Raw genomic sequence first — 13861 nt, 5'->3', positions numbered from 1 at the left:
CTTTCATCATTAAAAATTCAAAAATAAAAAAAAAATCTTTCCCTTTTTCACTCATAAATTTTCGAAAATTTGAGTTGACTTTTTCAAAACTTTTTAAAATTTAGTTGTTTCTTATGAGTCAAATCAAATTTTCAATTTAAAAATCCTACCTTTTTCAAAATCTTTTTCAAAAATCAAATCTTTTTCATTTTTTCTTATTTATTTTCGAAAATTATAAAAATATTTTTCAAAAATCTTTTTCTTAATTATATCTCATAATTTTTGAAAATATTACTAACAATTAATGTGATTGATTCAAAAATGTAAAGTTTGTTACTTGCCTAATAAGAAAGGTTCAATCTTTAAATTTTAAAATCAAATCTTTTTGTTTCTTGTTAGTCAAGTAATCAACTTTAATTTTCAAAATTGAATCTTTTTAAATTTCTTTTTCAAACCTTTTTCAAAATAATTTTCAATCACATCTTTTTCAAATTTCAATCTTATCTTGCCAAAATTTGATTTTCAAAATCTCTTAACCACTTAACTTTTTGTTTGATTCTTATCTTTTTCAAAACTGCCCAACTAACTTTCTACCTTTAATTTTCGAAAATCCCTCCCTTTTTTTTTTCAAAATTCCTTTTTAATTAACTAATTATTTTAAATTTTAATTTTTAATTTAATTTCAAACTTTAATTTTTGAAATTTAACTTTAAATTTAATTTTTATTTTAATTAATTTTCAAAATTCCCTCACCTCTCATCTCCTTCTATTTATTTATTCATCTACTAACACTTCTCTTCCACCCAAAAATTTGAACCCCATCCTCCTCTCTGTGTTCGAGTTTTTCCTCTTCTCTTCCTTACATTACATTCTTCTCTTCTTCAACTCACATAAAGGAATCTCTATACTGTGACATAGAGGATTCCATATTTTCTGCTTTCTTCTTCTTTTTCATATGAGCAGGAACAAGGATAAGAACATTCTTGTTGAAGCTGATCCTGAACCTGAAAGGACTCTGAAGAGGAAGCTAAGGGAAGCTAAAGCACAATTCTCTGGAGAAAATCTGACAGAAATTTTCGAAAAAGAAGAAGACAATATGGCCGAAAATAATAATAATGCAAGGAGGATGCTTGGTGACTTCGCTGCACCTAATTCCAATTTACATGGAAGAAGCATCTCAATTCCTGCCATTGGAGCAAACAACTTTGAGCTTAAACCTCAATTAGTTTCTCTGATGCAACAGAACTGCAAGTTTCATGGACTTCCATCTGAAGATCCTTTTCGGTTCTTGACTGAATTCTTGCAGATCTGTGATAATGTTAAGACCAATGGGGTTGATCCCGAGGTCTACAGGCTTATGCTTTTCCCGTTTGCTGTAAGAGACAGAGCTAGAGTATGGTTGGACTCTCAACCTAAAGATAGCCTGAACTCTTGGGATAAGCTGGTCACGGCTTTCTTAGCCAAGTACTTTCCTCCTCAAAAGCTTAGTAAGCTTAGAGTGGATGTTCAAACCTTCAGACAGAAAGAAGGTGAATCCCTCTATGAAGCTTGGGAGAGATATAAGCAACTAACCAAAAAGTGTCCTTCTGACATGCTTTCAGAATGGACCATTCTGGATATATTCTATGATGGTCTGTCTGAACTATCAAAGATGTCACTGGACCATTCTGCAGGTGGATCCATTCACCTAAAGAAAACGCCTGCAGAAGCTTAAGAACTCATTGACATGGTTGCAAATAACCAGTTCATGTACACTTCTGAAAGGAATCCTGTGAATAATGGGACGCCTATGAGGAAGGGAGTTCTTGAAATTGATACTCTGAATGCCATATTGGCTCAGAATAAAATATTGACTCAGCAAGTCAATATGATCTCTCAGAGTTTGAATGGAGTGAAGGAATCATCCAACAGTACTAAAGAGGCATCTTCTGAAGAAGAAGCTTATGATCTTGAGAACCCTACAATTGCAGAGGTGAATTACATGGGTGAACCTTATGGAAACACCTATAACCCCTCATGGAGAAATCATCCAAATTTCTCATGGAAGGATCAACAAAAGCCTCAACAAGGCTTTAATAATGGTGGAAGAAACAGGTTTAACAATAGTAAACCTTTTCCATCATCCACTGAGCAACAAACAGAGAATTTTGAGCAGAATCCATCTAGCTTAGCAAATTTAGTCTCTGATCTATCTAAGGCCACTGTGAGTTTCATGAATGAAACAAGGTCTTCCATTAGAAATTTGGAAGCACAAGTGGGCCAGCTGAGTAAAGGAATCACTGAAACCCCTCCTAGTACTCTCCCAAGCAATACAGAAGAGAATCCAAAGAGAGAGTGCAAGCCCATTGATATAACAATCATGGCCGAACCTACAGGGGAGGAAGAGGACGTGAATCCCAGTGGGGAAGACATCCTGGGACGTCCAGTGATCAACAAGGAGTTTCCCTTTGAGGAACCAAAGGACTCTGAGGCTCATCTGGAGACCATAGAGATTCCATTGAACCTCCTTGTGCCATTCATGAGCTCTGATGAGTATTCTTCTTCTGAAGAGAATGAGGATGTTACTGAAGAGCAAGTTGCCAAGTACCTTGGTGCAATCATGAAGCTAAATTCCAAATTATTTGGTAATGAGACTTGGGAAGATGAACATCCCTTGCTCATCAATGAACTAAGTGATCTGGATCAACTGACATTACCTCAGAAGAAACAAGATCCTGGAAAGTTCTTAATACCTTGTACCATAGGCACCATGACCTTTGAGAAGGCTCTATGTGACCTTGGGTCAGGGATAAACCTCATGCCACTCTCTGTAATGGAGACACTAGGAATCTTTGAGGTGCAAGCTGCCAGAATCTCATTAGAGATGGCAGACAACTCAATAAAATAGGCTTATGGACTAGTAGAGGACGTGTTAGTAAAGGTTGAAGGCCTTTACATCCCTGCTGATTTCATAATCCTAGACACTGGGAAGGATGAGGATGAATCCATCATCCTTGGAAGACCCTTCCTGGCCACAGCAAAAGCTGTGATAGATGTTAACAGAGGAGAATTAGTCCTTCAATTGAATGGGGACTACCTTGCGTTTAAGGCCCAAGGCTATCCTTCTGTAACAATGGGGAGGAAGCATGAAAAGCTTCTCTCAGTACAGAGTCAACCAAAGCCCCCCACAATCAAACTCTAAGTTTGGTGTTGGGAGTCTATAAAATTGACCTGATCACCTGTGTGGCTCTGTGAGAGCCCACTGTCAAGCTATTGACATTAAAGAAGCGCTTGTTGGGAGGCAACCTAATTTTTATTTATCTAATTTTATTTTTTTTTATTGTTCTTTCATGTGTTATTAGGTTCATGATCATGTGGAGTCACAAAATAAATACAAAAATTAAAAACAGAATCAAAAACAGCAGAAGAAAAATCACACCCTGGAGCAAGGACTTACTGGCGTTTAAACGCCAGTAAGGAGCATCTGGCTAGCATTCAACGCCAGAACAGAGCACAGAGCTGGCACTGAACGCCAGAAAAAAGCATGGAGCTGGCATTCAACGCCAGAAACATGCTGCACATGGGCGTTGAACGCCCAGAACAAGCATCACTTCGGCGTTTAAACGCCAGAATTCCATGCAAAGGCGTTTTACACGCCTAATTGGTGCAGGGATGTAAATCCTTGACACCTCAGGATCTGTGGACCCTACAGGATCATCTCAGGATCTGTGGACCCCACAGGATCCCCACCTACCTCCACTCATATTCGCCCCTTTTCTCAACACTCATCCTCTCTTTCTATGACACTCTTCCCCAAAAATAACCTCTACCAATCACCTCCATTACTCCCCTAAAACCATCATACAACCCACCTACACCCACCCGCTCAAATTCAAACCATCAACACACCTCCATCTCTTCTTCTTCTTCTCATCCTTTCTTTCTTCTTTTGCTCGAGGACGAGCAAACATTTTAAGTTTGGTGTGGAAAAAGCATTGCTTTTTTTTCAATAACCACTAATGCCTCACGGGATGCACTTTCCTCCACAGAATTTTTGGGAGCAAATCAACACCTCCCTAGGAGAATTAAGTTCCAACATGGGACAACTAAGGGTGAAACATCAAGAGCACTCCATCATCCTCCATGAAATTAGAGAAGATCAAAGAGCAATGAGGGAGGAGAAACAAAGACAAGGAAGAGACATAGAAGAGCTCAAGAAAATCATTGGTTCCTCAAGAAGAAAACGCCACCATCACTAAGGTGGACTCATTCCTTGTTCTTAAATTTTCTGTTTTTCATTTTTATGTTAAATGTTTATCTATATTTGTGTCTTATTACATGATCATTAGTATTCAAGTGTCTATGCCTTAAAGTAGTGAATATGAATCCATCACCTCTCTTGAATGAAAAATATTTTAATTACAAAAGAACAAGTACATGGTTTCAAATTCATCCTTGAAACTAGTTTAATTATTTTGATGTGGTGACAATACTTTTTGTTTTCTGAATGAATGCTTGAACAGTGCATATGTCTTTTGAAATTGTTGTTTATGAATGTTAAATATGTTGGCTCTTGAAGAATAAGGAAAAAAGAGAAATGTTATCTGATAATCTGAAAAATCATAAAATTGATTCTTGAAGCAAGAAAAAGCAGTGAATATACAAAAGCTTGCAGAAAAAAATAAAAAAAAATAAAAAAGAGAGAAAAAGAAAAAGCAAGCAGAAAAAGCCAAAAGCTCTTAAAACCAAAAGGCAAGGGTAACAAAAAGGATCCAAGGCTTTGAGCATCAGTGGATAGGAGGGCCTAAAGGAATAAAATCCTGGCCTAAGTGGCTAAACCAAGCTGTCCCTAACCATGTGCTTGTGGCGTGAAGGTGTCAAGTGAAAACTTGAGACTGGGCGGTTAAAGTCAAGGTCCAAAACAAAAAGAAGAGTGTGCTTAAGAACCCTGGACACCTCTAATTGGGGACTTTAGCAAAGCTGAGTCACAATCTAAAAAGGTTCACCCAGTTATGTGTCTGTGGAATTTATGTATCCGGTGGTAATACTGGAAAACAAAGTGCTTAGGGCCACGGCCAAGACTCATAAAGTAGCTGTGTTCAAGAATCAACATACTGAACTAGGAGAATCAATAACACTATCTGAACTCTGAGTTCCTATAGATGCCAATCATTCTGAACTTCAATGGATAAAGTGAGATGCCAAAACTATTCAAGAGGCAAAAAGCTACGAGTCCCGCTCATCTGATTGGAGCTATGTTTCATTGATATTTTGGAATTTATAGTATATTCTCTTCTTTTTATCCTATTTGATTTTCAATTGCTTGGGGACAAGCAACAATTTAAGTTTGGTGTTGTGATGAGCGGATAATTTATACGCTTTTTGGCATTGTTTTTACATAGTTTTCAGTATGATTTAGTTAGTTTTTAGTATATTTTTATTAGTTTTTAATTAAAATTCACATTTCTAGACTTTACTATGAGTTTGTGTGTTTTTCTGTGATTTCAGGTATTTTCTGGCTGAAATTGAGGGACCTGAGCAAAAATCATATTGAGGTTGAAGAAGGACTGCAGATACTGTTGGATTCTGACCTCCCTGCACTCAAAGTGGATTTTCTGGAGCTACAGAACTTCAAATGGCGCGCTTCTAATTGCGTTAGAAAATAGACATCCAGGGCTTTTCAGCAATATATAATAGTCCATGGAAAAATAAGGAAAATGAAAAGTAAGCAAACAAAAAAGAGTCTAACTAAAAGAAGAAATAATGCAAAGAAAATAATAAATGAGATATGGAGGGAGTAGAACCTTGAGAAGTGTAAAAGAACAAGGTTGAAATTTCTTTTGTGAAGATGAGAAAGAAATGGAAGAGATGTAGTGCCACCGGAAGAGGTGGTTGTCGCCGGTGAGTGGCCGGAGACGGTAGTGGTGGATTGTGGAAGAAGAAGAAGAAAGGAGAATTGATGGAGAAGGAAGAAGGAGAAAGAAGATATGAAAAGAGGTGAGAAAGGGGAACAGAACAAGGCGCGAAGCTTTAAAACTAATTCGCGCAACCGGCGTGCGCGTGCACAGTGCGCTGGCGCGTCGGTGAGATGTTGGCAAGGGACGCGTGCGCGTCAGTGGTGCGCATGCGCGAGGTCAGTTGTGCCCCTAGCACAAGACTGGCACAAAGTTGGCATAAGTCTCTGGGTTTTGTACCAGAGTTGGTGAGTGGCGCAAGCGCGCGGACGCTCACCTTGCGCAGGCGCGTGGTTGAGTCAGTTGGCAACCGGCGCGGACGCGTCGGTGCGGGCACAAGTGTGGCATAAATGTTGCATAACTCTCTGGTCTTCGTTCCAGGGAGTCCACATAGCGCCATCGGCGCGCGCGCGCACAATGCGCTTGTGCGTCGATGGGCGATTTGCAAAGGTGCGCGCGGGCGGCAAGCACGCGGACGCGTGGGTGTCTGGCGCGAGATGAGCATGAAGTGGGCATGACTCTCGGGTTTTTGGCCCAAGAGTTGGAAGTGCACCACCGGCGCGCGCGCGCACAGTGCGCTGGCGCGTCGGTGCCCATTTTTCCTTTTTCTCTTCTTTTTTTTTTCAACATAACAAGACCTATTCTAACATATTCTTGGTAGGTGCTTAAGCTAGTAGTCAAAGAGAGCACTTCACAATTTCATGTATTATCCAAAACATGGCATTCTCCCTACTTCAACAATTCATCCATACCAAAATGATGAAAACTATATGAACATCCTATTTATTAAACAAGAATAAAACTAGCATTCCTATGTAATTAATCAATCATCAATAAATCACAAAATTCACAAGAATTTAGGGTTATAAACTAGATGGTATACACAAGGAAGATCTTACCACGGTAGGGTGCCTCCCACCAAGCACTTTTCTTTAACGTCCTTAAGTTGGACGGTCCTTTTCTTAAGCTGCCTCTCTCCTTGGTGCATCCACCAATAGGAACACCTCTAGCTCTTTTGGGGGCTTGTAGCCATTGATGAGCGGATAATTTATACGCTTTTTGGCATTGTTTTTACATAGTTTTCGGTATGATTTAGTTAGTTTTTAGTATATTTTTATTAGTTTTTAATTAAAATTCACATTTCTGGACTTTACTATGAGTTTGTGTGTTTTTTTGTGATTTCATGTATTTTTTGGCTGAAATTGAGGGACCTGAGCAAAAATCAGATTCAGAGGTTGAAGAAGGACTGCAGATACTGTTGGATTCTGACCTCCCTGCACTCAAAGTGGATTTTCTGGAGCTACATAACTTCAAATGGCGCGCTTCTAATTGCGTTAGAAAGTAGAAATCCAGGGCTTTTCAGCAATATATAATAGTCCATACTTTGCCTGAGTTTAGATGACGCAAACTGGTGTTGAACGCCAGTTCCATGTTGCAGTCTGGCGTTCAGCGCTAGAAACAAGTTGCAAAGTGGAGTTCAACGCCAGAAACACGTCACAAACTGGCGTTCAACTCCAAGAATGACCTCTCCACGTGTAAACTTCAAACTCAGCCCAAGCACACACCAAGTGGGCCCCAGAAGTGGATTTCTGCATCATTTACTCAATTCTGTAAACCCTAGTAACTAGTTTAGTATAAATAGGACTTTTTACTATTGTATTTACATCTTTAGTTTCATCTTTAGATCACGTTTGGGGGCTGGCCATTCGGCCATGCCTGAACCTCATCACTTATGTATTTTCAACGGTAGAGTTTCCACATACCATAGATTAAGGTGTGGAGCTCTGCTGTTCCTCACGAATTAATACAAAGTACTACTATTTTTCTATTCAATTCAACTTATTCCGCTTCTAAGATATTCATTCGCACTTCAACATGAATGTGATGATCGTGACACTCATCATCATTCCTTATGAACGTGTGCCTAACAACCACTTTCGTTCTACCTACGATTGAATGAGTATCTCTTAGATTTCTTAATCAGAATCTTCGTGGTATAAGTTAGAACCCATGGATGGCCATTCTTGAGATCCAGAAAGTCTAAACCTTGTCTGTGGTATTCCGAGTAGGATCCGGGAAGGGATGGCTGTGACGAGCTTCAAACTCACGAGTGATGGGCGTAGTGACAAACGCAAAAGGATGGTGAATCCTATTCCAGTATGATCGAGAACCTCCAGATGATTAGCCATGCAGTGACAGCGCATCGGACCATTTTCACAGAGAGGACAGGATGTAGCCACTGACAACGGTGATGCCCAATATACAGCTTGCCATGGAAAGGAGTAGGAAGGATTGGATGAAGACAGCAGGAAAGCAGAGGTTCAGAGGGACGAAAGCATCTCTATACGCTTATCTAAAATTCTCACCAATGAATTATATAAGTACCACTATCCTATTTTATATTTTATTTATCTTTTATGTATCAATTCATAAAATCAGTTGAATCTGCCTGACTGAGATTTACAAGGTGACCATAGCTTGCTTCATACCGACAATCTCTGTGGGATCGACCCTTACTCACGTAAGGTTTATTACTTGGACGACCCAGTGCTCTTGCTGGTTAGTTGTACAAAGTTGTGAAACAAAATTAAGAATATGAACGTGCGTATGAAGTTTTTAGCGTCGTTACCAAGGAAGTAAAGATCACGATTTCGCACACCAGCCATGATACTTCTTCACTCTATGTCCATTCACTTTGAAAGTTGCTTCACTCTTGGGATCAAACAACTCCACCACTCCATAGGGATTTATCTCCTTCACCTTGAAAGGTCCTTCCCATCTAGAACGGAGATTGCCAGGCATGAATCGAAGCCTCGAGTTGTAGAGGAGAACCTCATCACCTTCTTGAAAGTCCTTCTTCTGGATGTGATGGTCATGAAATGCTTTAGTCTATTCTTTGTAGATCTGGGCATTCTCATATGATTCATTCCTCAAACACTCAAGCTCCTCTAGTTGTAACTTCCTGGCTTCACCCGCCTTGGCTAAATCCATGTTGCACTGCTTTACTGCCCAATAGGCTCCATACTCAATCTCCACCGGAAGGTGGCATGCCTTACCATAGACGATCCAGAAGGGACTCATCTCTATCGGAGTCTTGTAGGCCTTTCTATACGCCCATAGTGCATCTCCTAACCGGAGGCTCCAATCCTTTCTTTGTGGATTGACCATTTTCTCCAAGATTCTCTTAATTTCTCGGTTGGACACTTCCGCTTGTCCATTTATTTGTGGATGATAAGCAGTAGCAACCTTATGCGACACTCCATAGCACTTGAGCAATGCCTCTACCTTCCTATTACAAAAGTGGGATCCTTGGTCGCTCACGATTGCTCGTGGTGACCCATAACAGCATACAATGTTATTCCTAATAAAAGAAACAACGGTATTGGCATCGTCAAGGCGGGTAGGTATGGCCTCTACCCACTTTGACACGTAGTCAACCACTAACAGAATATACAGATACCCACTCGAGTTGGGAAACGGTCCCATAAAGTCAATGCCCCATACATCAAATATCTTACAGAACAACATAGGTTGCTGAGGCATTTCATCCCTTTGGGATGTGTTTCCCGACTTCTGACACTGATGGCAAGACACACATAACCGGTTAGCATCCTTGAATAAGGTTGGCCACCAGAATCCACAATCCAACACCTTTTTAGCGATCCTTTGTGGGCCAAAGTAGCCACCATATTCGGACGAATGACAAGCTTCAAGAATGGGTTGGATTTCAGACTCTGGGACACATCTTTCAATTACTTGGTCCACGCTCCTCTTCCACAAGTGAGGGTCATCCCAAATATAGTATTTGGAATCACTCCTCAACTTGTCCCTTTGGTTTTTTGAAAAGTTAGGAGGGAAGATTTTCGCAACCAAGTAGTTCACCATTGGGGCAAACCAAGAAAAGCTATCCGACACAGCATGCAAACTATCCAATGGGAATGAGTCATTGATCGGAAATGGATCAAATTTCAAATTCTCAATGCGGCTTAAATGATCCACAACCAGGTTTTAAGATCCACTCCGGTCCCTAATCTCAATGTCATATTCTTGCAAAAGCAAGATCCGACGTATAAGTCTAGGCTTTGACTCATTCTTTGTCAATAAGTACTTTAAAGCTGCATGATCCGTGTATACCACTATCTTTGATCCTAACAAATAATATCTGAATTTATCTAAAGCATGAACAATAGCTAGGAGTTCTTTTTCAATAGTGGTATAGTTGGATTGTGCTGCATCTAGAGTTTTAGAAGAGTAAGCAATGACATAAGGGAGTTTACCATCGCGCTGTGCAAGCGCGGCACCTACAGCATGGTTTGACACATCGCACATTATCTCAAATGGCAACGTCCAGTTGGGACCTCGCACAATCGGTGCCGTGGTAAGAACTCTCCTTAGCTCTTCAAAAGCTTTCACACATTCACTGTCAAACTCAAATTCCACATCTTTTTGGAGTAGGTGTGACAATGGCAAAGCAATCTTGCTGAAATCTTTGATAAAGCACCTATAAATCCTGCATGTCCTAAAAACGAGCAGACCTCCCTCATAGATGAGGGGTGAGGTAAAGTGGTGATAACATCGACCTTAGCCGGGTCTACAGAAATCAAGGTTCTGAAAACCGAACCGGTCATCGAACCGCTCTAGGTACTGGTTCACTGGTTCATAGGTTCAACCGGTACGACCGTGGTTGAACCGTAAAAACCGTTTTATAATAAAATAATAAATAAAATATAAATAAGCACATAAAAATATAATTATAGTCTAATCTAAACTTGAAAATATCATTCAAATTAAAAGTACTACATAAACCAAATGTTATAATCTCATTCAAATACAAATTCAAAGTTCAAAAGTCAACAAACAAACAACCAAACATAACATAGCAGCATCAAAATGAGCCAAATTTGTCATCAACCATCAAAATCCTCCATAATTTGTTGCAGATTTGCGTCATTGATTTCATCACCTTCATTTCCACTACTTGGACCAGAAAAAGCAAGTGGTGCAGCATAAAATGTACTAGTACTACCACCACCACCACCTTGATCTAAATCAGCATCAATCTCATCTAAGAAAATATAACACATTATCAATAAATTAAAGATCCAAGCTATTGTAATTTATTATATGTTCAATAAACTATAATACTCACCAAGCAAGTCTTCAATATTACTTGGAAGATCAGGCTCTTTTTCAACAACCTCTTCCGTCACCCAAAAATCAACCTTATCAATAGTTTCAATATCGATTGGATCATATTGGGACTTTTGCTTTCTTTTTTTTCTTTCATTCCTAACAAATTAAATACAATATATGATAAGCCTAGTATATTAGCTATACAAAATCTAATGATATGAAATGAAAGGATGAAATATAAATTACCTGGATTTAAGACGCAAATTATATGTAACATACACAATATCACTTAGCCTATCATGCTCCAATCTATTCCTTCTTGCTGTATGAATTTGATCAAAAAGACTCCAATTCCTTTCACACCCTGAAGAAGCAGATGCTTGGCTAAGAATGCGAACTGCCATTTTTTGTAAACATGGAGCAGAACTACCAAATAACCTCCACCATTCATCTATAAATTACAATCCCATATCTCAAGTATTAGTTATCAAATTAAGGAAATCAAAACATAAAATAAGTAAATAACTAAAGCTTATTATCAAACAGATATTATTACCAGGTTGAAGTTTTTTTGCAGCTGGAACAACTTCAGGCCTATCAAAGCTTTCCTTTCGATCTCTATATATGTGTATTTCTTTCATTGCCTCAACTGAATCTAAATTATTAACCTTGCAATGCAATGTAACAAGATCAAGTAAAGCTCGCATGACATCAGGTGATTCTCTATAATTTTCAGAAAAAAAGCAATCAGGATTCAAGAAATAGGCTGCTGCGTGAAGATTTTTTTTCAAATGTTTGTCCCATCTTGAGTTGATAATCTCTGTGTAAGGTTGATATGCACTCTTCCTATGCTTGAACATTTCTTTGATTCCATTTTCTGACCTCAGCATACCTTCATAAACAATTCCCAATGATGGTTTATCATCGGCATCTACCAACCTCAGCAATTTAATCAACGGACTCACAATTTGGCATACAGTAAAACAATCATCCCAAAATTTATTGTCTAGGATAATTGCACTCACAGCTCTCCCATTAGCACTCCTTCCTAATTTGTGTCCGGTAAAGTGTGTATCAACAACCAAATGTTGTAATTCCGATTTGCGCTCAAAGATACTCATCAATGTGAGGAAGACAGTGGCAAAACGAGTTGCACCTGGACGAACAATCTCCCTTCAATCCTCTTTTTGTCTTAGCCAGGACAAGAACACCGTATGATTATATACAAACACGGTAATCTTCGAAGCACGTGTTGCAAGGCTAGAAATATGTGGCATGCTGCTTATATCTTTTAGAATAAGATTCAAGCAATGAGCAGCACAAGGTGACCAGTGAATATTTTCAAATTTCTTATTAATAAGCCTACCAGCAGCAACATAATTCGCAGCATTATCGGTCACTACATGAACAACATTATCAGGTCCAATCCATTCAATCACCTTTGAAAACAAGTCACACAAGCTAGAAGCATTTTTAACCATACTTGACGCATCTACAGATTTCACAAAGCACAACCCTTTCGAACAATAAACCAAAAAATTAATCAATGTTCTTTGCCTTTGATCTGTCCAACCATCAGCCATGAGAGTACATCCAGTTTCTTTCCAAGCAGACCTATAGCTATCAACAACCATTTGACACTCCCTTTTGAGATCGGCTAATAAATTAACCCTCAAAGAGTCATAAGAAGGACCTTTATAACCAGGCCCAAAGCCAGCTACACCATCCAACATATCTTGAAAAAAAGGTGACATAACCGCATTGAAAGGAATCCTACAATCCAAAAGCCATCTAGCCACTCGCTTATCAACTTCATGAAGCGCCTCTTTGTTTTGAAACACGCTTTTCAGACTTGGTTGACTTCCCGGAGTTGTTCTTGGTGCAAACATAGGAGGAATAATAATTTTTGCTTTCTTTTTTGGATCGCCTCCAACAACCTCCTTAGTTGGTAACTGACTCGGAGTTTGTTGTTCCTCTTGCGCTATTGCTTCATCAATTGCATCCTCACACTCATCGGTACCCTCTTCGTTGAAACTTACTTTCCTTTTACTAGTTTTACTTTTCTGAATCTCTTTCAACAAACCTTCCATTTGTTTTTCTACATCATACGGGACCTTAGAACACTTCTTTATGTCTCCACCTATCTTCGCCAAATGCTTTTTCATTCTATTAATTCCCCCGCCCCCAAAAGTACTCAAACAAAATAAGCATTGGTAATGCGGCTTTCCATTTATATTCTGTAAAGCAACGTATCTCCAAGCAAGATCAGTTTTCCCCCTAACACTAGAAGTTTGTGACTGATTTTCGCTACTCGCGGGAGGAAGAGAACGTTCATTCGAAGCAGAATTATTTTCAGCATTATTATTCCTAGGTAGGTCTTGGTTGATACTTTCTTCCATACCTAAATATTACCAGCAATCCAACCCAATAATCTCAACTCTCAAGTTCACAGCAAATGAACAAACAACATCCAAATTCCAAAATCAGAGTATACAAACAACATCTCAGGTTCAAAAAATTCAGAATTCAATTCACAAAATCATCTCTCAAAATCAGAGTATACAAAACCAGAGTTCACAATGACAAAATCATGTCACAAAATCAGAGTTCACACTATCAGATTTTACAAAATCAGAATTCACAAAATCAATTCATATTTCATCACAGTTTCATGACTTCATCATAGTTCAGTCAGTTCACTCATAACAGTTTCAGAGACTCAAAGTTTCATCAAAATTCTTTGTTCACAGAGTTCACAGAATATCAGATTTCATCACAAAATCATGTTCATAACTAAATTAAAAAATAAAAATTAC

At 38.9% G+C, this 13861-nt stretch overlaps 2 protein-coding genes, 1 non-coding gene and 1 pseudogene across 3 annotated transcripts; 1 reads left to right on the top strand and 3 right to left on the bottom strand.

Annotated features, from left to right (window-relative positions):
* Positions 1-934: 934 nt before the first annotated feature.
* LOC148562212 (uncharacterized) lies at positions 935-3182 on the top strand (annotated as a pseudogene).
* Positions 1469-1576, bottom strand: LOC148562213 (small nucleolar RNA R71). The gene has a single exon (XR_015887536.1). It is a non-coding gene; the product is annotated as a small nucleolar RNA R71 (small nucleolar RNA).
* Positions 3183-10819: 7637 nt separating the features above from the next.
* On the bottom strand, positions 10820-11752 carry LOC148562211 (uncharacterized). The gene is made up of 4 exons (XM_088490835.1): positions 11602-11752; positions 11292-11496; positions 11062-11201; positions 10820-10977 (listed from the first exon to the last, which is right to left on the bottom strand). The coding sequence occupies exons 1-4, from the start codon at positions 11750-11752 to the stop codon at positions 10820-10822; spliced, it is 654 nt and encodes a 217-aa protein (XP_088346961.1).
* A 468-nt stretch (positions 11753-12220) lies between these two features.
* On the bottom strand, positions 12221-13444 carry LOC148562210 (uncharacterized). The gene has a single exon (XM_088490833.1). The coding sequence runs from the start codon at positions 13442-13444 to the stop codon at positions 12221-12223; it is 1224 nt and encodes a 407-aa protein (XP_088346959.1).
* Between the last annotated feature and the right edge of the window lie 417 nt (positions 13445-13861).

The sequence above is a fragment of the Arachis ipaensis genome, chromosome B6 (genome assembly GCF_059453495.1).
Source record: "Arachis ipaensis isolate K30076 ecotype BB chromosome B6, ASM5945349v1, whole genome shotgun sequence".
Classification (NCBI taxonomy): domain Eukaryota; kingdom Viridiplantae; phylum Streptophyta; class Magnoliopsida; order Fabales; family Fabaceae; genus Arachis; species Arachis ipaensis.
Note: the sequence above shows the minus strand (reverse complement) of the source record. Positions and strands in the feature narration are given on the sequence as shown.

Coding starts and splice junctions, on each gene's coding strand:
- LOC148562211 (XM_088490835.1), bottom strand. CDS start 11,752: ATGCGAGCTTTACTTGATCTTGTTACATTGCATTGCAAGGTTAATAAT. Junction 11,497..11,601: donor TGCAAAAAAACTTCAACCTG/GTAATAATATCT, acceptor TGTAATTTATAG/ATGAATGGTGGAGGTTATTT. Junction 11,202..11,291: donor AATTTGCGTCTTAAATCCAG/GTAATTTATATT, acceptor TTAATTTGTTAG/GAATGAAAGAAAAAAAAGAA.
- LOC148562210 (XM_088490833.1), bottom strand. CDS start 13,444: ATGGAAGAAAGTATCAACCAAGACCTACCTAGGAATAATAATGCTGAA.